The 27,276-nt window shown below is 41.4% G+C and overlaps 1 protein-coding gene across 3 annotated transcripts in view; it reads left to right on the top strand.

The window, feature by feature from the left end:
* MYO1D (myosin ID) overlaps positions 1-27,276 on the top strand; it is a 362,829-nt gene that overhangs the window by 269,292 nt on the left and 66,261 nt on the right. For 2 of the 3 annotated variants that reach the window (XM_023244611.2, XM_019817507.3), the window contains exon 21: positions 5,910-6,064. In XM_023244611.2, coding sequence (XP_023100379.1) covers positions 5,910-6,064 — 155 coding nt within the window. Of the gene's footprint in view, positions 1-5,909; positions 6,065-25,197; positions 25,272-25,677; positions 26,443-27,276 lie in introns of those variants that run through there. The other variant, XM_045044201.1, reaches the window with a different exon arrangement.

The raw sequence follows: 27,276 nt of genomic DNA, 5'->3' as shown, positions 1-27,276 counted from the left end.
TCTACAGGAAGCTAGAGTTGTTAGCAAAACTTGAGAAGTTTTAACTTTCTTAAGTAATCAAAGGCCTGATTAACAACAAAACACAGAAGCTTTGGTTTTCTGGGCAGATAAAGAAAAAGAAAAAAAACTTCATTTACATTTTCTTATCAAAAGCAGACAACAATCCAAGAAAACTTTGTCTTTTTAACACAGAGAAAAGCAGAATTTCAATTTTATGCCAATGTACTTTTAAAATCCATTCATTTCAACCTCAATCTTGACCATACATAAAATTCTTTTCCAAAAAATTCCCTTCACAAACCTTCTACAACTTTCTTTTGCATTCAGATTTTGTTGTAAACATTTTCTCCCCAAACAACCAATCTCATTTTATGACAATTTCTTTTTCCCTCAACAAAAGGTATTCTTTCTCATAATCCTCCACTCCTACATACAGAGTTGCTTTCCTTATGTGTATCAGTCTTTTTTTAAAATTTTTTAACATTTATTTATTTTAAGAGACAGAGAATGAGCAGGGGAGAGGCAGAGACAGGGGGAGACACAAAATCCAAAGCAGGCTCCAGGCTCTGAGCTGTCAGCACAGAGCCTGATGCAGAGCTTAAACCCACAAACTGTGAGATCATGACCTGAGCCGAAGTCGGACGCTTACCTGACTGAGCCACCCAGGCGCCCGTCCTTCAGTCTTAATTACATTTAGCAGAATTTTAACTCTTAGAAACATTAATCTCCAAAGAAAATTAAGTAGTAATTACTTGTGAATGGTCTGTTACACCAAAATTCTTTAGATCTGAACTTCATGAACATATTTCATAATTTCTAAAAACATGTTTTTCCATAGTACAACCTTTCAACCAAGCATAAAGCAAGTTTACCATAGACCCAACATCCTCAGTTTCTCTGTGGTAAGAAGCCAAAAGCCCAAACCTACATTTAGTAAACATGCTTTAGTATTTATTTGGAAAAGACTTAGATATCCAATAAATTCAATCCAATTTATTGTTTAACTTAGCAAAACTTCCAAGTGTCAGGAGCGCCTGGGTGGCTCGGTTGGTTAAACTTCCAACTCTTGATTTCAGCTCAGGTCATGATCTCACAGTCATGGGATCAAGTCCTGTGTCGGGCTCTGAGCTGACAGTGCAGAGCCTGCTTGGGATTCTCTCTCTCTCTCTCTCTCTCTCTCTCTCTCTCTCTCTCTCTCTCTCTGCCTTTCACCCTGCTTGCATGAGTATGTGAGCTCTCTCTCAAAATAAATAAATATTAAAAAAAAAAAAACTTCACAGTTTCATGTTACCAAAAATTTTGAAAGCTATTTAAAAGTTTTACCTATGGGGTGCCTGGATGGCTCAGTGGGTTAAGGGTCCAACTTTGGCTCAAGTCATGATCTCGTGGTTTGTGAGTTCAGTTCCCACATCAGGCTCTGTGCTAACAGCTCAGAGCTTGGAGCCTGCTTTGGATTCTGTGTCTCCCTCTTTGTCCCCCACCCCACTCTGTCCCTCTGTCTCAAAAATACACAAACATTTTTAAAATTTAAAAATAAATAAATAAATAAAAGTTTTACCCATTAATCTTTTATTTATTCAGCCTACTTGTTCTTAACAATTACTCGTGAAAACTTTGAGACAAAATTAACCATCATTTTAAGTCATCTTTCTGCTGACAAATTGCAACAGCGATAACACGAGTTTATTTGACCTTTTGTAAACCTTGGTAGAATAAAAGTTTTATATTTAGTGCTGATAACTCTAAAGACATGTTTACCTTTAATTAAACTAACAAACTCAAATTAGCTTAAATGCCAAATATATTGCACCTGGGCACACTAAATGTCAATCAGTTTGTTCCCCACTGTCAGTTTTTACCTGGGGCACCGGTGGGGAAATCTGAAGTGAGCGGATTAAGTCCAGAGAGAGGTGCTCTCCACTCCTTGATAGCAAAGAGAGGAGGAACAGGAGCCAATGGCACTGAGGGCATGAAGGATGGTACAGGAGCCATTATGCGAGTGGCACCCAACATGGTGGGGAAAGAGGAGCAGGGGGAGGTGCAGGCAGAAGAGGTGAGGTGCTGCCAGCAAGAGGGCAGAGAAAAAGGACTCTCTCAGTCCTAAAGCTCATCAGCACAGACAGATGAACAGGCACACCTTTTGTTTCCATCCACAAAAAGTGAAAATAGGCAGTCCATGTCTGGTGGAGAAGACAGGGAACCTCCCTGAAGCAAAAGGAATTTTGAAAGCTTCTTGGGAGTATTCTTTAAGGTCCCCATCCTGAGGTAGACTTACAGGACAACTGGCTCCAATGATCATAGCCATTAACCTAGGAAATGAATGAGGGAGAAAACCCCACACAACCAGAGTCAGGCAACATTCATCCAGTACTCTCAAGATATATTCCAGCTCTGACACACAAAGAAGCAAACAAAGAGGAGAGAATAACTCAGGAAAAAGAAGGAGGCATATACAGGATCTTGGCAGAGAGATGGGGGCAGGGAGTGGTGTACATAGAAAACATGACAAAACACAGGGAGGGTGGTGGGTTAAGTAGGACGGGCCTGGGCAGCCAGCTGGTGGTGGATTGAGAAGAAAAGGGTGAGGAGAGGGGTGTCCTTGGGCCCCCTAAAGGAGTATGGACAGATGAGGGTTTTGGTAGAGGGCCATAAAGGCCTGACCATATGGGATTTTGGTCCATTTTCCCTGATGCCTACCAAAAGGTCCAATTGATAAATAGTACTGAACCTTAAAGACCCATCAGTGGGTCATTTTTTTTTATCATCCTTCACAGAACATTGAGGCCAAGCATTATTACAGAAAAAGATGAGGCACTTCTTCTTTAAATCCTATTGTCCGGATTGACTCCATTGTGTTAGGTAACAACAGCCCAAAGGAAAATCCTTTGGGATCAAGGAAGCTGATCCTATAGTTAATTCCTACAAATGGAGGAGAGTCCATTAACTAACTAGGAGTCCATTACCAAAATCCTCCTTAGCTTCTAAGTGGCATCCCACCAGGAATATTGCTGAAGGTCCCTGGGATTCAGAGTGGTGGGAGGCATCCCTCAGTTTCAACCACTCTGACACCATTGTACTACCTGAGAAGGGGTGTCAGTTATTGGACTGAAATGCCACAGAGATTGGAACTGCCTCTTTCCATTTTGGGGGTATCAATATATTTTGCAACCAGTAACAATACCCTTTGTAAGACTCTGGATCTACTATTAATGGATGAGGTAGAGGCCCTGGCCCTTGTTAACAAGGAGCAGCTATTTGGTATCATATTAAGTGACATATATCTAAGCTAGAAGTACTTTCAGTCTGAGAGTAGGACTGAGAATGCCAAACAGCCCATGGGCAAGACAAATGAAAGACGTGAAGAAACGAAAGTACGGAACCCCTGTCTAATCCCGGAAACTTTCTTGTGAGCTTTATCTGTGATCCAGTCCCCCGCTGGGTGAGTGCCTCAACTGGATAATAGCTCCCACCAGTCACTTTCAGGAATCACATGTGGTCAGATGTATCTTGGATATTATGCTCACTTGAGGGATCACACTGGATTATTTAGGAGGAACCCTTCCATGGGAGTCTTGAGATCAGCGGCCATCCTAGGGACATGTATGTCTGTCCTGTGATGAGTATTAAAAGAGTACTAAAATACTCGAGTATACAAGTATTAAAAGAGCAGATGAAACAGAGACTGATTTCTGAGCCCAACGCCATTACAGCCAAGGTACTGGTGTCCAGCCGGGCAGCAGCAGTTTGTCTTTCCCTTAGTAGGGCCACGGGCAAGAGGTTCTCTCCTGAGCACTAGACAAGACACATTCCGAAGGGTTGTACTATTCAGGACATCTCTGGAAAAGAACAAGTAGAGGCTGGGGGAATAAAAGGGTTTTAGCAGGTCGCACTGAGGCTCTTAGATTCCCCCTATAATCCCCTTGCAGGGCCACCAAAAATGTTGGTGGGTCATGGAGCACAATGGCCAAGAAAGAATTCTTCAGACATTTTACAGTGCAAATTAGTAAGTTTATGTAAGTAGCACGGGGAAAGCTCTCTGCTCTGTGGGCAGAAAGAGCTGCACTTTTGCTCTATGCAGCTGGTGGTTATATGCTTTGTGCTCAAGGGGGAAGGGACGTGCAGGGACTAGTAGATCAAGGGGCGCCCCTCTCGCCCAGTCTGTGGAATATGTGACTCTGATCTCAAGGTCGTAAACACAAGCCCCACGTGGGGTGTAAAGATTACTTAAAAAAAGAATCTTTAAAAATATTTAAAACTAGGGACGCCTGGATGGCTCATTGGGTTAAGCATCTGAGTCTTGATTTCAGCTCAGGTCGTGACCTCACAGTTTGTGAGTTGACGCCCCAAGTTGAGCCCCTGCTTGGGATTCTCTCTCTCCATCTCTCTTTATCTGCCTCTTCACCACTTGCGTGCAGGCACCCACTTTATCTCTCTCTCTCTCTCTCTCTCTCTCTCTCTCTCTCTCTCTCTCTCTCAATAAATAAATAAATAAACTTAAAAAAAATAAAATAAAAATAAATGCTCAAATTTCTGCCTGTGAAACTGCTTTCTCAAGATTTCTCTAGTGCTTGTCATTCAGTTTGATGTGAACTGTCGGTGAGATTTAAAGGCAGTCATGAGACCCTTTAAGAAAGCAGCAACCAGCACATATTTAATCCTTATTGAAACTATGCAGGCTTTATTTAGGTCAGCCTTCTGGGCTAAAGGTGAATATTTTTCTGCTTCTATCCCTCATCACTTTCTTTGCATCAAATAATATCACATGGCTTATTTATTCTGTTGCAGCAATGGATTACATTGGTTAATTAATGAATTCTGAACTAGCTTTGCATTTCTTAGATAAACTCTACTTGGTCATAGTATATTATTGTTCCTATATGTTGTTGGATTTCTTTGTTAATATTTTGTTGGTCATTCTTACATCCATATTGATGAAGGGTTTTGGATATTGGTTTACAGTTTTCTTGTACTGCCTTTATCCTTTTTTGGTATCAGGATGATGCTGGCCTTATAAGATGAGTTACAAAGTGTTCCCAGTGTTATTTCTTCTTTAAACATTTGGTAGGATTCACCAGTGAAGTCACCTGAGCCTAGAGTTTTCTTTTTTGAAAGGTTTTTAACCACAAATTTCATTTTTTAATAGATAAAGCAGTACTCAGCTTATCTATTGCCTTTTGGGTGAGTTTTGGTAGTTTGTGGCTTCTAAGGAATTACTTGGTTTCATCCATGTTATTAAATTTATGTACACAGAGTTGTTGAAAATATTTTTCTTTGTTATCCTTCTAATGTCTGTGTGTTCTATAGTGCTATCCCCTCCTCCATTCTATATTGGTAATTAGGTTATCTCTCTTTTATCCTCAGACTAGAGGCTTAGCAATTTTATTGATCTTTTGAAACAACCAGCTCATTATTTCATTGATTTTTCTCTATTATTTTTCTGTTTTCAGTTTCACTGATTTTTAGTCTTATCTTTATTATTTCCTTACATCTTGCTTGTTCCATGAAACTTGGAAAAGACTGAAGCTACCAGGGTCACTGATCAAAAATACATTATTAGGGGTGCCTGGGTAGCTCAGTCAGTTGAGCATCTGACTCTTGACTTCGTCTCAGGTCATGATCTCATGATTCGGGAGATCAAGCTCCACATCAGGCTCTTCACTGATAGTGCAGAGTCTGCTTGGGATTCTCTCTCTCCTTCTCTCTCTCTCTTCCCCTGCCCAGTTCATGCACACACACTCTCTATCTCAAAATAAATAAACTGAAATATATATATATAATATAAATTTATTTTTAAAATTATGCATATATAATATAATATGTATATTATGCATATAATTATGAAATGTATTTTTAAATTTATTCTTTTGAGAAACCATCCTAATAGTTCTCCATGTTTTATGTCTTTGCAGTTGACTGGTCTGAGTGTCTCCAACGGAAAGGACCAACTTGTAGTGTTCCATACAAAAGACAACAAAGACCTCATTGTCTGCCTTTTCAGCAAACAGCCAACCCATGAGAGTCGAATTGGAGAACTTGTTGGAGTCCTGGTGAATCATTTCAAGAGGTAAAGCTTGATTTTTGTAACTGAGGCAGGTTTTGAACATATGAAATCTTTCATCATAATTCTTACTGAACTTGCTTTGTGCCAATTTCAATGTATTGAGTTATTTTCCTTTAGAAGAACGACATAAATCATCCATTCCACAGAAGGCAAAATTAGCATCTAGGCTTAGTTTCAAGATTAGGAATGATCCTCTGCTATTCCAGCCTCCATCTGAACGAAAAATGATAGAATTTCCCCAATTATGATTTCTTCATCTCCAGTCCAATGACAGAAATCCAAAAGACAGAAAAATTACTTTATATACTTATTGTCACAGCTTCTCATTTATCCCAAATATAATCAGCAATTGTGTCTACTATGAATGTAAATTAGAAGACAGGTTTAGGATGACATATAGGTACATGAAGACTGAAGGAATTTCTAAGAGAAGCAACAACCTATACAAAAACGCAGAGTTTGGGTGGCACATGACATATTCACAGTGAACCTAGATGTCTGGGGTATTTGTGTGTGGGTGTGTGTTGTGAACAGTGATGTGAGAAATATGCACAGAGCATCGACCCTGAGGACGATGTGGACCAGGGAATGATCTGTCTGGTTACTTATTGGAGTTGTTTTAGAGATGGGGTCTTCCTTCCCATAGGACATCATCGAGCATTCGGCGTAAAGCGTTTCTGACTCCAAAGTCAGATGTTCTTTCCAGTGTGGCAAACTGTCTATCTCCGCCTCCCCCCCCCCCCCCACCCTGATGCCAGGGGAAGACTGCTTCTCAAAACTCAGGGTCCAGTTCCTTTTCTTCCTTGACGATACTTCCCAAGTTGCCAGAAGTAATCGACTTTCCTTATCAGTATTGTGTTGTTGTTTTTTCTCACTTAGATATGGCTTTTCTTTCCCTAAACAAAGACATATCTAGAATCAGATGTCCACCTGTCTAATTCGACTGTGTTCATTTTGCTGATCAGTGTGTGCAGTATAAGCAGACCATTTATTTTATGTTATTAAACTTTGTATCCTAGATCAAAATAGGTCCTTAGATATGTAGTTAAATGCTTTTCAGTGGTGTGGATAAAATAATGCGTAATGGTCATCTGGTGGGAAAAAAATAAGAATCTAAGGAATTACCAAAAAACAATGATAAACAGATAAGTTTGAAAAATTCCCTTCCATCTGCCAAAGAGTGATACTAAGGAGTTTAGAATGGAAGGGAAAGACATGGAGAAGGCATCTCTACAGTAAAGTCATGGCTCAGTTTAGGAGGCTTCTTTTCCTTCTGATAGTTAGAACAAAGTAAGGACAATTAAAGGGATTTTAATCCGCATGCCTGTACTAATGCATAGTTTTTGCCTGGAAAATATTTCTTCTTAGTCTGGGTCCTTGTTTAGCAAATTCCAACTCTTATTGAATGCTTCTGTAAGTAGGGGGAAATGGGAAACTGGTCCTAGCACGGTCAGTTGCTGTCTCTCCCTAGCATATGCATTCTGAGATAACATTTCTACTTGTATTCCCTCCGATCTTTAATATATGGAAGAATTTTAAACATCTTTAAAAATTATAAATGGGAGGAAGAGAAGGCTGTCAAAATGCTAGATTTTTTTATAGTTTATTCTTGATGTTCTTACTCTATGAATAAAAGGTCAAGCATCGACAAGAGATAAAACCCCTCCTCCCTGCCCCCAGGAAATTCAGGCTTGGAATTTCGACTTAGAGTTAGTCAGCAACTTGATATTGACTTCATAAGGAATGGTTAATTTGATTTCTTTACTAGCTGTTTTCCCTTATTACCAAGTATCATATCATTGGTGTGACTTTAAAAATGGCACTGTGTTGGGGTACCTGGGTGGCTTAATCGGTTAAGGATCTAGCCCTTGATTTCGGCTCAGGTCGTGATCTCACAGTTCATGGCATTGAGCCTTATGATGGGCTCTGTGCTATCAGCACAGAGCCTGCTTGGGATTCTCTCTCTCCCTCTCTCTGCCCATCCTCGCTCGCTCTCTCTCCCTCTCTCTCTCAAAATAAATCAATGAACATTAAAGAAAATTGTATTGTGTTTTACAAGTACAGTGATGGCACATGATCTTATTTGTCCCTGGGTTAATTGCAGAAATCCAAAGTTGAGAGAGATTTAAGTTCAGACAAATATTTGATCTTCCAGGTAATTTCCCTAAAGTACATTCTGAAAGGTTCTCTGGTTAGAACTCAGAAGGAAAGGCTCAGAATAGCTGAATATAGCATTGATAGATTAGATTTGAACAGGAGTCATTATCTTCAAAAGATCGTAAAGAGAAGGGCGCCTGCATGGCTCATTCAGTTAAGTGTCTGACTCTTGATTTTGGCTCAGGTCATGATCTTACAGTTAGTGAGACTGAACCCCAAGTTGGGCTGTGCACTGACAGTATGGAGCCTACTTGGGATTTTCTCTCTCTGCCCCTCCCCCCCTCAAAATAAATGAACAAACTTAAAAAAAAAATTATAAAGAGAGAGGATTAGGACTTAAAATCCATGAGCAAAATTCCAACCAAGTATCAGAGAGAAGAGAGAGAACTAAAAAATTTGATAGAAGAGCATCTCATTTGGGGTGCCTGGGTGGCTTATTTGGTTAAGCATCTGACTTCGACTCAGGTCATGATCTCTCACTCTGTGAGTTTAGCCCTGCCTAAGGCTCTGTGCTGACAGCTCAGGGTCTGGGGCCTGCCTCAGATTCTATGTCTCCTTCTCTCTCTGACCCTTCCCCACTTGTACTCTGTCTCTCTCTCTCTCTCTCTCTCTCTCTCTCTCAAAAATAAACATTAAAAAAAAATTTTTTTAAAGAGCATCTCATTTTATTAGGCCAGCACAACACTATACCCAAAACAAGGAAGGATAGCACAAAAAAAGAAAATTATAGTCTAATCTCACTTTCATGTGGAGATTTTTTTTTAACCCTAAATAAAATGCTCCCAAATTGGTCCAAGAGTGTCTGTGGCCTAAAGGAACTTCTAAGTCATGCTGACCTCAGTGTCTGGAGGAGGTCAAGAGAAAGGACACATCCAGCTGAGGGAAGAAGTGGCCTCGTGCAGACGATACTGCAGTTTGGAGAGAGGGTGATGTGAGTTCACATCCTGAAAGGAAGCTATAGGACAGACGTACATGGTGCCCTCACCTCTTCAAGAACTGCATTTCAGGGGTGCCTGGTGGCTCAGTCGGTCAGGTGTCTGACTCTTGGCATCTGCTCGAGTCATGATCTCGCGGTTCATGAGATCCAGCCTTACATGGGGCTCTGCACTGGCAGTGCAGAGCCTGCTTGGGATTCTCTCTCCCACCCATCCCACCCCCACCTCTTGATTCATTCTCTCTCTCTCTCTCTCTCTCTCTCTCTCTCTCTCTCTCTGTCTCTCCCTCAAAATAAATAAGTAAACTTAAAAAAAAAAACTGCATTTCAGCAAATAGCTGCCCCGCTCAAAGCAAATAATAAACCAGAAAGAAAAGAGCAAGAAAACTGTGCATAGGCGATATGAAACTAAGGAGCAAAGAAAATGAGGAAAGGCAGATGAATAAAAAAGAAAAATATAAGAATAAACTTTACATTAAAAAAAAAAAAAAAAAAGGACAGCTCAAGCACAGACCAACCAGGGTAGATGCCATCCAGGAACACCTGATACAGCCATACCATTCAAGTCCTGGCCCTGTTCCACAGATCAGAAATTATGCCAAAGGGGAGAGGAGGGGACCCAAAGTCAGATACCGGTAGATATGCTAATAAAGTTAAACAGGCTTCTTTACTGTGGTTCTTCTCAGAGGCTTTGATATGGCTTTGTTCATTTTAAATATAGCCAATAAGAAAGTTATAAGGACATATCTGTATACATTTATATGTGTGTGTATGTATGTATCCATACATACATGATTATGTATATTATAGACAATTTCTGGAAAGATATGCAGGAAATGGGTAACAATGTTATCTCTGGAGGGAAAGAGGGGAGATAGGGTACTAGGAGAAAGGTAGGTGGGAGATTTATTTATTTTTCCTTGTAAATCTTTTGCAATTAAATATATGTGTTACTTATCTAAAAAATTTTTTCATTTTTAATAATAAACAAATGACAGCTAGTTTTTAGGCCTATTATATAGGCCTGAATTCCTGGATATTCTCTTTTCCCATTTAGAAAAGTACAAAAGAACAAAAAAGCTTTCTGAGTGAATGATCTATGTATGGCATTTGAATACTTTGAAATAAACCCAAATAACACCTCTTGGGACACACCTGAAACCAACTGTAACATCGTGTCAACTATACTCAAAAAAAAATTTTTTTTTTCTAATGTTTATTTTTGAGAGAGAGAGAGACAGAGCGTGAGCAGGGGAAAGGCAGACAGAGAGGGAGACACAGAATCCAAAGCAGACTCCGGGCTCTGAGCTGTCAGCACAGAGCCCGACACGGGGCTCAAAGCCATGAACTCTGAGATCATGACCTGAGCCGAAGTTGGACGCTCAACCAACTGGGCCACCCAGGCATCCCATATTTTTTTAAGTAAAAAAAGATAAAAATAAAAAAACGTTACAAACCTAAAACCTCTGGGCATATCCTCGTCCCATGTGGTCGTGTTTTGTAGGCATGTAGCCCTTGTCTCTGGTGGTGGTACCAGCGGCCCGCCAGGCCAGTTTGCTTTGCAGAGGTTATGAAAATGGCTGACTCGGTTTTGGGTTTGTGCCTCATCCTCAGCAGTGGCTACCTGCTGGTCGTGAGCTTTTCTGCCCACTAGTAAACAGATGGTCTCACGTTGGCTGCCCTGACTGTAGAGTCACCAGAAACTCAGCGATATTAAGCTGTCAAAGGACCCATCTGCCCTAAGCAGCTGTCCAGGCATTTGCCTGTCTGGATGCTGGAAAGCTCAATTATAACCCCAACTCATAAGCATAGAAACTTATTTTTCCTGTTTTGTTTTTGTGGATGAAAGCCTGAAGTCAGTGCCATCTGCTTCTTGTTTTTTGGGGTTTTTTGTTTGTTTGTTTGTTTAGCAGTATCTGTAATATCTGCTTAACTTAAAAAATGCCATTGCAGGGGCTTCTGGGTCGCTCAGTCGGTTAAGCATACGACTTCGGCTCAGGTCCTGAACTCAACGGTTTATGGGTTCAAGCCCCGCGTCAGCCTCTGTGCTGACAGCTCGGAGCCTAGAGCCTGCTTCGCATTCTGTCTGTCTGTCTCTCTCTCTTTCTCTCCTCTCTCTTTCTCTGACCCTTCCCCCCCCACCCTCTCTCTCAAAAATAAATAAACATTAAAAAATTTTTTTAAAGAACATCATTGCTTCTGTTCTTTTAACTCAAGAGTAGACTCAGACCAATAAGCAGGCCATTGGTTTGTCCCGGGAAGCACAGGCAGGGGGCCAGGGGAAATGAGGCCTCTTGACCTGAGGTAGAGGAAGTCAAAGACCCCTGCTCCTGGCCCTTCTCATCCAACAGTCACTGCTCACCTCCTGCCCGCCGCTCCCATGTGTGTCTCCCTCTCCTCTGTCCTGGACCCCAAATGCGTGTTCTCATGGCCCTTCCTCTGCATTCCCAAACTGCTTTCCTGAGATGCCTGGTTTCTAATCACAGCAGTGTATGTAACAACTAAAAGCGTAAAACAAATGAAAATACAATAGGTGAAAACAATGTAGATAGCTAACTGTAAAGGATTTGTTAATTAAATTATAGTCCATCTCCTTCATGGAGTATTTGGGCCAGTTATAATTATCAAAAACATCTGATTTATGGTGAGAGAAAAGTGAGTGACCACAATTTACCATCTTCAGTGTCCCCAGTAGAGATACACAGGAAGACACAGAGAGAAATGCCCACTTTCCATAGTACTAGAAACTGGAAGTATTACTCAACCACAGTATTACTCTGACAGGGACATCCTTCACCACTACTCCCTTGTCATCCCATCAGGCCTTCCCTGCCCATCTTGGTAGAGAACAACAGTTCGCCCCCACCCCCCACCCCATGCTCCCTGCCCCCAGCCCTACTTAACTGTTCCCCACGGCTCTCATCTGCTTCTGGCACTATACCTTTACTTCTTTCTTTATCACATGCGTTCCAGCTAGAGTATAAGCCCCCAAGTTAGCAGGAACTGTACTTGAGCTGTTCACACCAGTTGCCCTGGTGTTTGGAATAGTGGCCGGCACTCAGCGGGCTCCCACTGGGGACTCCTGGACACTGAGGCTGGCCGCTGGGGCCCCCTGGCTGTAGGACGCTCTAAGCCCTTCCCCACTGATGTATGCTCTTGCCTGCCAGAAGATGGTAACTTAGTTCTCCTTGTATATGAAAGAAAGGAAGAACTCCGTTACAGTCTTCTTCCCTTTATGAATGAGCACCTCTTGCCTTGTACTGGTTACAGGATTACAGCTCTAAGCAATGTCATACGTCTAGGGACAGAAGTGAATGGGTATTCAGGATATTAAATCAACTAAAAGAGCTACCAGAACAGCCATGGATACACTGTATGCTGGGCGTTGCAGCTTTTCGTTAACTTATTTTTAGCAACAAAAGAACTCCAAATAATTTCAGACTCTCCTTGTCAGTAAGCTGACAGGGGTGCAAAATGTAGGGATTCCTGCTCAGATCAGCAACTGCAGAATGAGTAAAAGACTTCAAAAACTACAACGAGAGGCTGTGTGCATAAGCCGACTCCCAGCTTAGAGGCTGAGAAGTGGGTCCTAACTGCGAACAGGTGCTGTGTGGAAAGGAACCCAGAAGAACCCATGTGCACCCTTTGTGCAAGAGCTCCTGGACCAAACAAATGTCTCCTTAGTCATGAGATCTGTGAAGAGCAGTAGTAATAAGAAAGGCTCAGACTCCTTTGTAACTTGTCTCAAAAATTATGGAATGGCACATTTTCTATAATTGTCATTTTAAATGTGAAAACCAAAAAATATATATATCTAAAAGTTATGAGATTATTTTAGGATATCTTCCAGAAACAAAGCAGCTAGTAACCAGTAGATTCACATAAAATTTTCATAGTGGAGAAAAAAAAAAAATCAGCTTGATCCACACACCATCCTTGGTAAGATAGAATCATTACCAAATGAAGCAAGGAGTTATATCCTGGTCTTAGGAGGAGAGGTGTCAGGCCTAGAGATATCACACAAAATGAAAAGAATCCGACTGAGGTTGTAAAGAGAAATTTTTGTACGAGATGGAAAAGGAAAGCAACTTTATAGGACTAGATGGCTCAGAGAACTCCTTGTCATAAAAAAAAAAAAAATCAGGGAACAAGTTGTTAAGAGATATTCTATTCCTTGCTGACCAAAAGAAATGGGGGGGGGGGGGGAATCAAGCCCAGCCTAGCTAAATTATGCCATTCAGAACTAGTAACTTCTGGCTTTTCCACATCTGAAGCTTCTTTGATGCAGAACAGTTCTCGGTCTTTGTGTTTAGCATATGCAGTGAGTTAACAGACCTAGTAGAAATGCATGTTTGACAGGAAACAGACAGTGTGGCTCCTGGCCTAGCTCTGCCATCAGCTAGCTATAAGCTCTTGAGCAGATCAAACTTTTTTGTTACATGGTTTATCTGTAAAATTAAAGGTCTGCACCACGTTTGTTCATTCAGTTAAAAAAATATATATTTCTATTTGCATAATGATGAGAAAGTTCTGGCAGTGTTTCACAGCACTGTAAATAAACTTCACAGTACTGAACTCTACATTTACAAATGGCTAAGATGGTAAAAATAAAATGAAAGTCAGTGCTGGTTAGCCAGCACCAAGAAACAGGGAAAAAATATTTCTTGAGGCTCAGTCACACATCAGATATCATCTTCACACATGGGGATACAAAGACCAAACTCCTCCCATCAAAAAGTTGGTGATCGGGGCGCCTGGGTGGCGCAGTCGGTTAAGCGTCTGACTTCAGCCAGGTCACGATCTCGCAAGTCCGTGAGTTCGAGCCCCGCGTCAGGCTCTGGGCTGATGGCTCAGAGCCTGGAGCCTGTTTCGGATTCTGTGTCTCCCTCTCTCTCTGCCCCTCCCCCGTTCATGCTCTGTCTCTCTCTGTCCCAAAAAAAATAAATAAAAACGTTGAAAAAAAAAATTAAAAAAAAAAAAAAAAAGAAGTTGGTGATCTATCAAAGGAGACAAGTGTATAACTGGTAATAAGTTTGTAGAAGTTTAAAGAAAGTGGCTTAAAGCACTTTAAAGTCAGAGTATATTGACAGGAGTAAGACATGGGGAAAATGTTCTGGGAAAACTTCATCAAAGAGAAGTGCAATTTGTATTAGGCTTACACAGAGATCTCTAAGTTAAAAGTGGCAGACTTCCCAGGGCGCCTGGGTGGTTCAGTCAGTTAAGCCTCCAACTTCAGCTCAGGTCATGATCTCTTAGCTCTTGAGTTCAAGCTCCACATCGGGCTCTGTGCTGACAACCTAGAGCCTGGAGCCTGCTTCAGATTCTGTGTCTCCCTCTCTCTTTGCCCCTCCCCTTCTTGTGCTCTGTCTCTCAAAAATAAATAAATGTTAAAAAATTATTTTAAAAAAAAGTGGCAGACTTCCACCTCTAGCCAAAATGGAATAACAAGGATGAGATTTACTCTCCTTTCTGATTATAGCTCTAAACAGACAAAGTAAATAAAACAGGAGTTTCCAAGACACTGGATATCAGACAGTAAAGGATAATGATTTATGAGAGACAACAAGCAAATGAGATGAACCCTGCAGTTGCCCCAGCTTACTGCCTTGAGAGAATATCCAGGCCGCAGCACACGGCGGGAGAACCATTGTGGAACCTGGGGATTGGGAGACCAAGGTCGCTAAAGTTTGCAAGACAGGGTAACAGAGGATACAGCTACACAGAGAACTCGGGAAATCTGCAAGGATTCCTGTTAAGTATTCATCTGAACACTGATCAGTGCATGTGTATTAGAAAACTACCTGAGAAAAAAAGAATAATGCAAAAATGTCAACAGTGATCATGCCTGGCACAGAGAGTGAGGAGTAGTGCCAGTCCCCAGTAGCAAGACTGGAAAACTTCATAATTAACAGGGCATTGCATATAGCATGCAGAAGGGTCTTGTTTAAGTACTAGGGAATAATTAGCCCTAGATTTAACACTATTCTGGCTTCCCCTGATAAAGCCTTTTGTTGTGTTTAAGTTTTATTTATTTATTTATTCATTCATTCATTTATTTTATTTTTATTTTTTTTTTTTTGAGAGAGAGAGAGAGAGGGAGGGAGGGAGAATGTGATCAGGGGAGGGGCAGAGAGGGGAACAGAGGATCCAAAGCAAGTTCCTCAGTGACAGCAGAGAGCCCAATGCAGGGCTGGAACTCATGAACCACGAGATCATGATGGCCAAATTTGGACACTTAACTGAATGAGCCACCCAGGTGCCCCTCCTCTAACAAATCTTAAAAGCAAGACCCAAAAAGATCAAATTAGGGGCGTCTGCCTGGCTCATTCAGTAGAGACTGCAACTCTTGATCTCAGGGTGGGGAATTCACACCCCATGTTGGGTATAGAGGTTACTTTAAAAAAATGAATAAAAACTTTAAAAAAAAAAAAAGATCAAATTATTTCCAAATAATTTCAGCCCAGAAAAAGCTCAAGTATATTTAAAGGAATACAAAATTATCCAGCATGTAAGTAGGTAAATTTCACAATATCTGGCATTCAATCAAAATAGCAGGCCTGCAGGAAAGCAGAAAAATACAACCCAATATGAGAAGAAAAATCAATCAAAACCAACTCAGAATTGCCACAGATGTTAGAAATAGCCAACAAGGCTATTAAAATGGTTATTATCACTGCATTATAACAGTTGAAGACACAGAAGGATCCAAAAAGACCCAAATCAAACTTCCAGAAGTGAAAACTACAGTGTTAGACATGAAAATACACTGGATGGATTTAACAGCATATTAGGCATTGCAGAAATAAAGTCTAGTGAACTTGAAGACCCAGCAGTAGAAACCATCCAAAATGAAACACAGGCAAGAAAGAGAAATTTTTTTGAAAAGAAATAGATCACCAGTGAACTGTGGAACAACTTCATGTGTAAATGAAGTCCCCACCAAAGGAGGGGAAGAGTGAAAAAAATTTGAAGAAATAATGGCTGAAAATTTTCCAAATTTAATAAAAATTTTATAAACCCACAGATCCTAAAAGTTACATGCAAGAAATCATGAAGAAACTACACCAAGGCATATCACAGATTGCCCAAAACCAATAGTAAAAAATTAAATATTAAAAGCTGCCAGAGGAAAAGGACATAGTATGTACAAAGGAAAAAAGATAAAGATATCGCAGATTTCTCATTAGTTACAATGAAAGCGAGAAAACAATGGAACAGCATCTTCTTGGTTTTTAAGTTTATTTTTTTAGTAATCTCTACACCCAATATGGGGCTCAAACCCATGACCCTGAGATTAAGAGTTGCATGATCTACCAACTGAGCCAGCCACACACCCCAGAACAACTTCTTTCCAATGGAAATACCAATGGAAAAAACTGTCAACTTACAATTCTATACCAAGCAATACTACCTTTCAAAATGAAGATGAATTGAAGACTTTGTCCATTAGGCAGAATAAAAATAGAGCACATGGAGGGCACCTGGGTGGCTCAACAGGTTAAGCATCTGACTCTTGGTCATGATCTCACAGTTTGTGAGTTTGAGCCCCACGTAGGGCTCTGTGCTGCTAGTGGGGCGCCTGCTTGGGATTCTCTGTCTCCTTCTCTCTCTGCCCCTCCCCCATTCATTCATTCATATTCTCTCTCTCTCTCTCTCTCTCTCTCTCTCTCAAAAAAAAAAAAAACTTAAAAAAAAAGTTTGGACCACGTGGGTGACTCAGTTGGTTGAACATCTGACTCTTGATTTCGGGTCAGGTCATGATCCCAGAGTCCTGGGATCAAGCCCTGTATCTGGCTCCACACTGGCATGGATTCTGTTTTCTCTCTCTCTCTCTCTCTCTCTCTCTCTCTCTCTCTCTCTCTCTCTCTCTCTCTCCTGCCCCTCTCCCCTGCTCTCACTCTTTCTCTCTAAAATAAAAAATAAATAAACAAATAAATTATATATAGCACATGGAAATATAGATCTCCACAAATGAATAAAGGTCATTAGAAATAAGTGCTACATGAGTAAATATTATCAGATTCTTTCCTTGTTATTTAATTATTTTTAAAAGACAATTATCAGTTTAAAAAATAGCAGTAACAAAGTAATATTGGGTCAATTCCTGAAGAGAATATAACAAACCTAAATGTTTATGCCTCTAATAAGAGTTTCAAAATACAGGGAGCAAAAACTGGTAGAACTGCAGGGGAAAATGGACAAATCCAAGTTCAATACCCCTCTCTCAATACCTGATAGAACAAATCAACAGAAAGCATATAGAAAACCTGAAGAACACTATCAACCAATTTGTCCTAATTAGCATTTATAGAGCATTCTACCTAACAGCATCAGAACCCACATTCTTTCCAGACGTATCTCCCAAGATAGACTGCATTCTGTCTGGACCATGACACAGGTCACAATTAATATAATGGATTCATAGATCCCAGCCATAATGAAATAATAACAAAAAGATCTCTGCTAAATCCCTAAATAATTGGAAGCTAAATAACACACTTCAAAGTAACCCAGGGGTGAAAGAGGTAATTAAAAGGATGGATAGAAAGCATTTTGAACTGCATTAAGATAAAAACACAGCATATCAACATTTGTGTAATGCTGCTCAAAGAACACTCAGGTGGAAATTTATAGCACTAAATACCTAGAATAGAAAAGAAGAAAGGTCTCAAATAAGTAACCTCAGCTTCCATTTCAAGTAACTAGAAAAAATAAGAGCGAATTAGACCAAAGCAAACAGAAGAAACACAATAATAATAAAGATCAGAGCCGAAATCAATGAGACAGAAAACAGAAAAACAAGAGCAAATATCAATGAGACCAAAATAAAATTGATAAGCATCCAGTCAGGTAATGAGGAAGAACCGAAGACACTAATTACCAATACCAAGATGAGACATGCATGCTGATTCTGTAGATATTAAAAAGATAACCAGGAATATCTTTATTAATATTTTATGCCCATAAGTCTGATGACTTATGGACAAATTCCTTGCAAGGAGCAAACTTCCCAGGGTCACACAAGAGGAAATAAATAACCAGAATAGTTCTGTGACTCTTAAAGAAGTTAAATTAGTAATTAAAACTTTCCCACAAAGAAAACTCCAAGTCCAGATGGCTTCACCGGTGTGAATTGTATATTCTTATGAAAGTAATTATATAAGTTCGGTACAGACTCTTCCAGAAAATTGAGGGGATACTTCCCAACTCATCCTCTGAGGCCAGCCTTACCCTGATACCAAAACCAGAAGCAAATATGATAAGGAAAGACAACTACAGCAGTATTCATTGGAAATGGAGATGTAAAAATCAATGTATGTAATTTACCATATAAATAAAACTAAAAGGAAAAACCGTCAGATATTTCAGTAGATGCAGAAAAAGCACTTGACAAGATTCAACATTCATTTCTGATAAAAACTCCAGCCAACTAACAATAGAAGTAACTTCCTTAATCTGATAAAGGGCATCTATGAAAAATCTAAAGCTACTGTATTTAATAATGAAAGACTGAATGCTTTCTCCCTAAGATAGGATTTGGCGCTATTGAACAATTTTTGGATAACTGTACTGTCCATTTGGGAAATTTGTATTAATTGAATAATTTATATTGTCACCTTTATTGTATCACTTTGGGAAATAATTTGGCAGTGTGTTTTTTTTTAGTTTAAACACATGCCTGCCATATATTTCAAGTCATGCCACTGTGAGGTATTTAACCAAGAGAAATGAAAGCAAATGTCCACGTAAAGACTTACACACAAATGTTCACAGCAGCTTTATTTGTAGCAACCAAATACCAAGGAAAAATCTAAACGTCCATTAGCAGGTGAATGGATAAGTAAAGTGTGGTCCATCTAGGCGACCCCTACTCAGAAATGAAAAACATGAACTGTGCAACCACACTACCGCATGGGTGAATTTCAAAATTCATTTCAAAACAAATGCTTAGAGAAGTCCACCTGAAAAGTGTACATACTATGACTTCATTGATATAAAATCTAGGAAATACAAATTATAGTAACAGGAACCAGATTAGTGGTTGTCTAGGAAAAGAGAGTGAGCGGGGAGGGGCAGGAAGACAGGATTGCAAAGGAGCACTGGAAAAGATTTTTTGGAGGTGATGGGTATGTTGAGTGTGGTGATACTTTCACAGGTATACAAAACTAGTCAGGTTACATACTTGAAATATGTGGAGTTTATCGTATATCAGTGATATGTCAATAACGCAGTTAACAAACGTGGGCCTGGGATCTGGGGCCTAGGGAGGGATGTGCAGATGAGATGGGGCAGTGTATTTTGGGTAGAAGAAAGCATAAACAAAGCCATAAAGGAAATATTTGAAAGCACGTGGGTCCTGTCTGAGAACAGTGAGAAGTAGTCCCGTGTGGCGGCGTGAGAGGCTGTGTGGATGGGAGTGGCAAGAAACACTAGCAGAAAGGGTGCTCCTGGGGGAACTCAGTCATGACTCTGACTCTTGATTTCAGCTCAGGTCATGATCTCACAGTTCTTGAGATCAAGCCCCGAGTCGGGTTCCATGCTCAAAGCCCAGAGCCTGCTTGGAATATATATATTCTCTCTCTCTCTCTCTCTCTCTCTCTCTCTCTCTCTCTCTCTCTCTCTCTCTCTCTCTCTCTCCAGCCTTCTCTCCCCCCTCTCTGCCTCTCTCCCTCTCCCCCTCTCTCTAAATAAATAAATAAACATTTAAAAAGAAAAGAAATACTACCAGAAAGGTGTGGAAGAATGACCAGATCATCAAAGACTGGAAGGCAGTTTAATGAGTTTGAATTGATGCCAAAGCTGGAAGAAGTCACCAAGGAGAACATGTAGACTGAAAAGAGGGACCAGGTTGGAACCCGAGGCAACTCCTGGGTGTCATGGGTGGGAGGTCAGCAGGATAGAAGGAGGCTTGGGTGGCTTTAATGAGTTTGAATTGATGCCAAAGCTGGAAGAAGTCACCAAGGAGAACATGTAGACTGAAAAGAGGGACCAGGTTGGAACCCGAGGCAACTCCTGGGTGTCATGGGTGGGAGGTCAGCAGGATAGAAGGAGGCTTGGGTGAAGTCATCTCTTGGAAAGAAGAGGAGCAACATGGCCAGATGCCTCACCAGCGAAGGGGATTAAGCCCCAGAAAAGTCCATTTGACTTGGTGGCCTTTGGAAGTGCCGTTAGTAGAGCACTGGGGGCAAAAGCCAAGTTATTAAAAAATAATAATAAGATTGAATGGAAGTATAGTCTGATCTTTAAAATATTACCTTCTTGGGGCGCCTGGGTGGCGCAGTCGGTTAAGCGTCCGACTTCAGCCAGGTCACGATCTCGCGCTCCGTGAGTTCGAGCCCCGCGTCGGGCTCTGGGCTGATGGCTCAGAGCCTGGAGCCTGTTTCCGATTCTGTGTCTCCCTCTCTCTCTGCCCCTCCCCCGTTCATGCTCTGTCTCTCTCTGTCCCAAAAATAAATAAACGTTGAAAAAATAATAATAAAATAAATAAATAAAATATTACCTTCTCTTTCTATGTGAAATTCTATGGTTTTAAACTCAAAAGTTTAATTTTTTTTGTACCATACATTTTCAAAAAGACCAGTTCCCGCCGTGTGTGGTGTAAGAACCTGAAACCAGTTGCAGATGTGTTCTAAACTCAGCTGGCTAATCCCGATTCCCGGGTGAGCAAAGTTCTACAGTTGTTACTCTGCTGGCCATAAAAGCAGTAATTCTGTCATTGGGAAGTAGTTAGGGGTCCTGAGAAGACCAGGGTGCAGTTCTTAAACCCTGTGCACACAGGGATTCTGATAGCCTTGAGACTCGCTACCCGTGGAACCGCCTGTCATTTGATGGCAGCTTATTGGACCTCTCATGTGGTTGAAAAAAGAACTTAGGACCACTAACAAAGGGAAATATTTTCACCAAGTAACTTATTTTATGTATACGAAATTTCAAAGCCATATTCTGTTACCTTCTTATATACAATTTCTGCCAAGCATTTCTTATGTTTTATAAACCGAAGCATTCTAACAACCGACTCTAGGGTCTCTTTGAAACCTCTTTCTGAATGTTCAAAGTTCCATCTGCTGGCCTCTTATTTAGGCTCTGTTTTCACCTGTCACCAGTGGAAGGTCAATCATATTCACTTTTGTGTGACTAGACCACAAATCCTTGGTAAATAAACTCAGCATTGTTAGTTACATGATAGCCATCTGTTCAGAAGAACAGAACTCAAACCTGAAAGGACACCTTTAGCAAAATGAAAGGTATAAAATAAACATCCGAGCACCTGACAAGTCTTGATTAACTATTAGATATTGCACATTATCTCTGCTCTGAGTCACTGACTCTTTTTAAAGGAGCAGCAGTAATAAATCAAAGCTGATGTTTATCAGATTGAGAAAATACGGATACTAACTTGTAGAAGCACACTTCTTAGGCACACAGACTACCATCATATTTAGTCCGATAAGTGATTTTGATATCTTGAACAGGGTATGAGGTGTCTTTGATATGTGTTACCGAATTTTCTTTAGAGTTTTGTACCATTGAGAAAACTCTTCCACCTTTATTATATAAAAGATTAGAGTTAGAACATCACATTGTCCTCAGGAAGCCTTGGCAGGTGGCTAATGCAGATTTCTAAAGCGGCTGTCCTGTGTTGTGTCCATCCTGGACAGAGGGGTAAGAGGGTCAGGGACCCACGTTCCTTTAAATATAAAGCTTCAAAACTTTGCCATCAGTTCCAGTCCTTGGAACCCAAATAGCAAATAGGGCAGAGTGGCAAGCTTGCCGGTTCCATGCTGTTCTTTGTCTTGCACATTTGAGAAAACAGATGCTTGACATGCTTCCTCTTCCTTCTCCTTGCCTCACCCCTGATCTACCTGGCAGCAAGCTAAGTGTATTGCAATTTTGTTCTCTTATTCTATTAGTGGATTCCCTTTAGTAGGCAAAAAGGAATCAAATGTAAGGCTTTTTGTGGCTTTGAGGTTCCTGCCTGCCTTGTTTCTGCACCTCCCCTGTTGCCGCGTCTCTCAGGGGAGGGCATTGATTGACCACAAACCAAAATAAAATGACGCTTCCTTGAGGTTAAGCATAACGGGAACCTACCTTTTCAAAAGTCCTCTTCTCTTTTCCATTGCTGTGGGTACATGAACACACTCTGGGCTGGCTGCCACTCGGGGTAGTTGAGCAGAGAGGCGGCCTGGGAATCCTCCAGTCTGTGTGATGAGTTCATTCTGGATCCTTCAGGCTAACTGTCATCTCCCCAAGGGGCAGCCATCTGGGCAAGCTCCAAAGGAAAGGAACAGGAACCCTAAAAAGGTAATAGAGGGAAGACCACCTGGAGGGAATGGGATGGAAAGAGGAAGCCCCTGGGCAGACAGAGCACTCACCACATCCAATAGGACTAAAATAATGAGGTCGATATCCGTAAATCACCCCAACAGTCACTTCCCGTGTTGTATGCAGTCACACCACATGTATATTTAATCTTGTATAATCAAAGCATATTATAAATGTAAAACTTATAATAACACCTTATTAATTTCTACCTTTTACTCAAAATGTTCATCACTAAGTAAAAGGATACAAAAGAAATCGAATGTAAGACTTGGTAGCTTGAGGCTTCTGCCTAATGATTTTTTAATGGACGGAGCTATATAGACCAGATCAGTCGATGGTGGTAGAGGCAGAGCCACAGGAAACATGAAGGACATTTGGTCTGGACTGAAAGGAACCTCAGATCATTTAGATACTTGTTAATTATTTCAGTTTTACTCTAGAATATTTTTGTCATGCTTAGTCTTATTTCACAGAATATGGACTGGATTTTTCATCCAAATTAGTGCTTTAGGTTTGATTTCTATGTGTCCACTCTTTATGGCTTTTATTTGTATCAATAATAGCAACAACTGCTTCTTAAGATCCTACTATTGTGGGGGCACCTGGGTGGCTCAGTCGGTTCAGCGTCCAACTTTGGCTCAGGTCATGATCTCACAGCTCATGAGTTTGCGCCCCGCGTCGGGCTCTGTGCTGATGGCTCGGAGCCTGGAGCCTGCTTCCAATTCTGTCTCCCTCTCTCTCTGCCCCTAACCCACTCGCATTCTGTCTCTGTCTCTCTCAAAAATAAATAAACATTAAAAAAAATTTTTAAAAAAAGATCCTACTATTGTGCCAGTTTATATAAAGTATGTGATTTAATCCTCAAAGTTCCTCTACAACAAAGTAGATGTACTTACCCCCATTTTACAGGAAGAAAGTGGGGTTCCAAACACATAAATGAATTAAAATTTAAAAATAAATAAAAGCAGAACATATAAATGATTTACCCAAGATGACACAGCTGATAAGTGGCAAAGCAGAGTCAGATTCAAGTTCTCCAACCCCAAAGCTCATGATCTCTCAGAGCCACTGCCTTTATGTTAGGACCAGGGGCCTAAAAAGCTCGAGAAAGGTAAGCGTCTTGACTTTCTCTGGGCTTCAACAGCAGCTCACCTTGTATGCCTTTGCTTTCATTTCCCCAGCCTATGACAATGAGCCCCGGCTCAAAAATGCCAGGCCTTGTCTAGGTTAGTTAGGTGCCAGAGATACAGCAGTAAGCCAGACCCCGTTCCTTACCACACCAACTGTGCAAATGGGTAACGAAAAGCAGTTGCACTTGTGCCAAAGGCCATGAAAGTGAACTGGGAGTACTGGAAAGAAGAGGTTTGCTAAGAAAACTATTAGGGGGGCGCCTGGGTGGCGCAGTCGGTTAAGCGTCCGACTTCAGCCAGGTCACGATCTCGCAGTCCGTGAGTTCGAGCCCCGCGTCAGGCTCAGGGCTGATGGCTCGGAGCCTGGAGCCTGTTTCCGATTCTGTGTCTCCCTCTCTCTCTGCCCCTCCCCCGTTCATGCTCTGTCTCTCTCTGTCCCAAAAAAATAAATAAACGTTGAAAACAAAAATTTAAAAAAAAAAAAAAAGTGTTAGGAACGACGCAGGACGGTAGGTAGCCTGATCAAGAGAACAATGTGTAGACGCAGTGCCTACATTTGGAAGGAATCAAACTGAGTTTATTTGCTTAACATACTAACTCAAACAGAGTCAGTTAAATTTGCTAACCTGACGTAATTTTGTCTTGTATGCACCAGTCTGAGCAACAATTCCTTGCCAGGACTGATACAATTGTGTTCCCTCTGTCTACTGTAAACATCTTTTGTGTGAAGTCTTAATTGAGACTGGAATTATACCTAAAAGTGTGGACATGTGAATTCTCTCCCCTTATAGTGAGTGCCAAAAGACAATGGAAAATTGTCTTTAAAGCCCTGAGGAGAAAGTGTTGTCAAACCAGATCATTCTTTACCCAGCAGGGAAGTGTCAGTCCAGTGTGAAGTTGGAAGGAAGGAAGCAAGCAAGCAAAGAAAGAAAGAAAACAGGGGGCACCTGGCTGGCTCAGTCAGTAGACCCTTGTGACCCTGTGACCCTTGATCTCAGGGCTGTGAGTTCGAGCCCCAGGTAGGGTGTAGGCATTACTTAAAAAAAAAAAATCTTTAATAAAGAAAAAGAAAGGAAAAGGTGAGAAAGGGAAACAACACAATCGGACAAACAGGGACTTTTCATACACCCTTTCTTAGAAAATGTTCTGAAGATGTATTCCAACAAACTACGGTAATAAAAAGAAGAAGCAGGAAGAGATGAGAGCTGAGAGGTAGTAGGTCCAAATCAGGAGGGAAATAAAGTCCAAGTGGTGGGTGTGGAATCAGTGTAGCTCAGAGCAAGGAGGTAGAGGACTTCAATGAATGGTACCTAGGGAAAGGGGGATTCAGAGGGTTTTATCTAACCGTAAAAACTAGATCATGAAAGAGAAAAGGCAATTTGTAAATGGGGGAGGGGCGGGTGGAGTTTAAGAGAGAATGTATTTGGGGACATTACTTACGCACTCCATTAAGTAATGAATAATACATGGTTGCAATAATAAAACACTGCTTGATTTCCAGCTTTTGAACTTAATCTTACACAAAGCATAGAGACCTTACCAAAACACGAGTTGGTAATAATGAATCTTTTTTAATGCTTTTTATATTCCAGGCGCACTCTTCTAGGTGACCGGGATGCAGGCAGTGAACAAAGTAGCCCTCAGCACTCACATTCTAGGAAGGGAGGTAAACAATAAATACACATAAATCAGTAAAATAATGTCTGGAGTCCATGAAGAAGAAGGATAACATGATGGTAGAGCATAGCTGGGGTCAGGAGGTTTCTCTGCTGTCATGAAAGACCTCTCAGAAGGAGGGACGCTCCAGTTAGGATTTAAATAATGACAGGGAAAAGACCGGGGGTTCTCCCAAGCAGGAACAAACATCCTAAAACTGGAATTCTCTGTGATGGTCAAAAGATAAGGGCCAGTCCTGCTGGAGCAGTGTGCCTGAGGGGGGAGGGCAGGGAATGGAAGTTAGAGATAGCCCAGGGCAGATCACTTAAGGCCTTATGGGCAACAGTGAGGGGGTTGCCGGGAGAGAGACTATTTTTTTTAGCAAGGGGAGCAATGTGAGCTGATTTATGTTTCAGGAAAGAAAATCACCCCGGCCATTTTGTAGAGGATGGACTGTAGCAGGGACAAGGGCATGGCTGGTCCGGAACATCAAAGGTGGTCACCTGCACTAGCATGTTAGCAGTGGACACAGTGAGAATGACAGGGCTCCCGTGAGACGGAAGGGGACCACAGGACTGATACCTGGCCGGAGCCCCTGGTAGCTGGGGTAGCACTGACTGAGAGAGGGGTGTCTGAGACAGAGGCACCTTTTGGAGGTACAGTCAAGAGCCCATGACGGCAGATGTCACAAAAGAAGCATTCTCAGCCCCCAAGCATGTGAAAGTAGAGCTGACAGGAGGCAGGAGCTGGAGGGAAGCCAGAAGCGCTAAAAGGAGCTGGATGCCGATATCCTTACTTCACACGGTGAGCCAGAAAGAAATGGTTTCTTGACAGAATAAAGTGAAAAGGATGCATCTGTTATTTAAAGTAATAAAGATGATCAAGAGTGATAGAGCTGTATTGATGAAGGTATAGATGAGGAGGAGAGAGGGGCTTCCTAGTGATAGAAATGCAGATCTGCCATGAAAGGAAGACAGAAGCTAACGTCTAAACCTGATAAAGTCAGAAAGAACAGCCTAAGCATATTATCCAGTGATTGAAGAACTAGAAATAGAGGCGATTTGAAACAAGTACCAAAGAAAGGAGCAGCGGGTCAAGGGACCGTTGCTTTTAGTTTTGTGGGGTTTTTGCAGTCCTCTGCGTGGGTTACTTTGTTAAAGAATAAAAGGGTAATGATTTCAGTCACTTCAACAGCGTCGGATTTTCTGCATGTGGAATGGAAGTGCTTTTTGATTTCCCCAAATTAATTGAACGGTGGTAGGTTGGTGGGGGGAGGATGTTAAAAGTCTTATTTTGTCAAAATAATACCAGGAATTTTCCACGTTAAAATGTGCCAGCAGGTGGCAAAAGAACAGGTTAGTTGTCAGTTCCTTTCTTGACCTGTAGGAGTTTGAACATTTCTAATTTAATTTAATTTGAGAGGCTCCTGGGTGACTCAGTCAGGTAAGCAACCGACTCTTGGTTTCGGCTCAGATCGTGATCTCACAGTTTCATGGGTTCGAACCCCTCGTTGGGTTCTGTGCTGTCAGCTTGGGATTGGGATTCACTCTCTCCATCCCTCTCCATCCGTCCCCGACTTGCACTCAGGTTCTTTGTCTCTCCCTTAAAATAAATAAACATTTTTTTAATTTAATTTGCATTTAGGGGTGCCTGGGTAGCTCAGTCGGTTAAGCATCCGACTTTGGCTCAGGTCTTTATCTCACGTGAGTTCGAGCCCCACGTCGGGCTCTGTGCTGAAAGCTCATAGCCTGGGTCTTGCTTTGGATTCTGTGTCTCCCTCTCTCTCTGCCCCTCCCCCACCCCTGCTCTCTCAAACATAAATAAACATAAAAAAAAAATTCCCTGTCCTCTTTCGCCTTCGAGAGAACCACCCCAGTCTCTACCAGCCTTTGCGGCTTTTCTAGGCCATTTGGCAACCTTGATGGAACGGAGAGCTCCAGGCAAGGAAGAAAGGCTTGCTGAAGGAGCCAGTCTGAAGGACCAGAAGGACGGCAGCCATAGGGATAGGTGCTAAC

This window comes from Felis catus, chromosome E1 (genome assembly GCF_018350175.1).
Source record: "Felis catus isolate Fca126 chromosome E1, F.catus_Fca126_mat1.0, whole genome shotgun sequence".
Lineage (NCBI taxonomy): Eukaryota > Metazoa > Chordata > Mammalia > Carnivora > Felidae > Felis > Felis catus.
The sequence above is the reverse complement of the archived record's forward strand: the minus strand, read 5'-3'. Positions and strand labels throughout refer to the sequence as shown.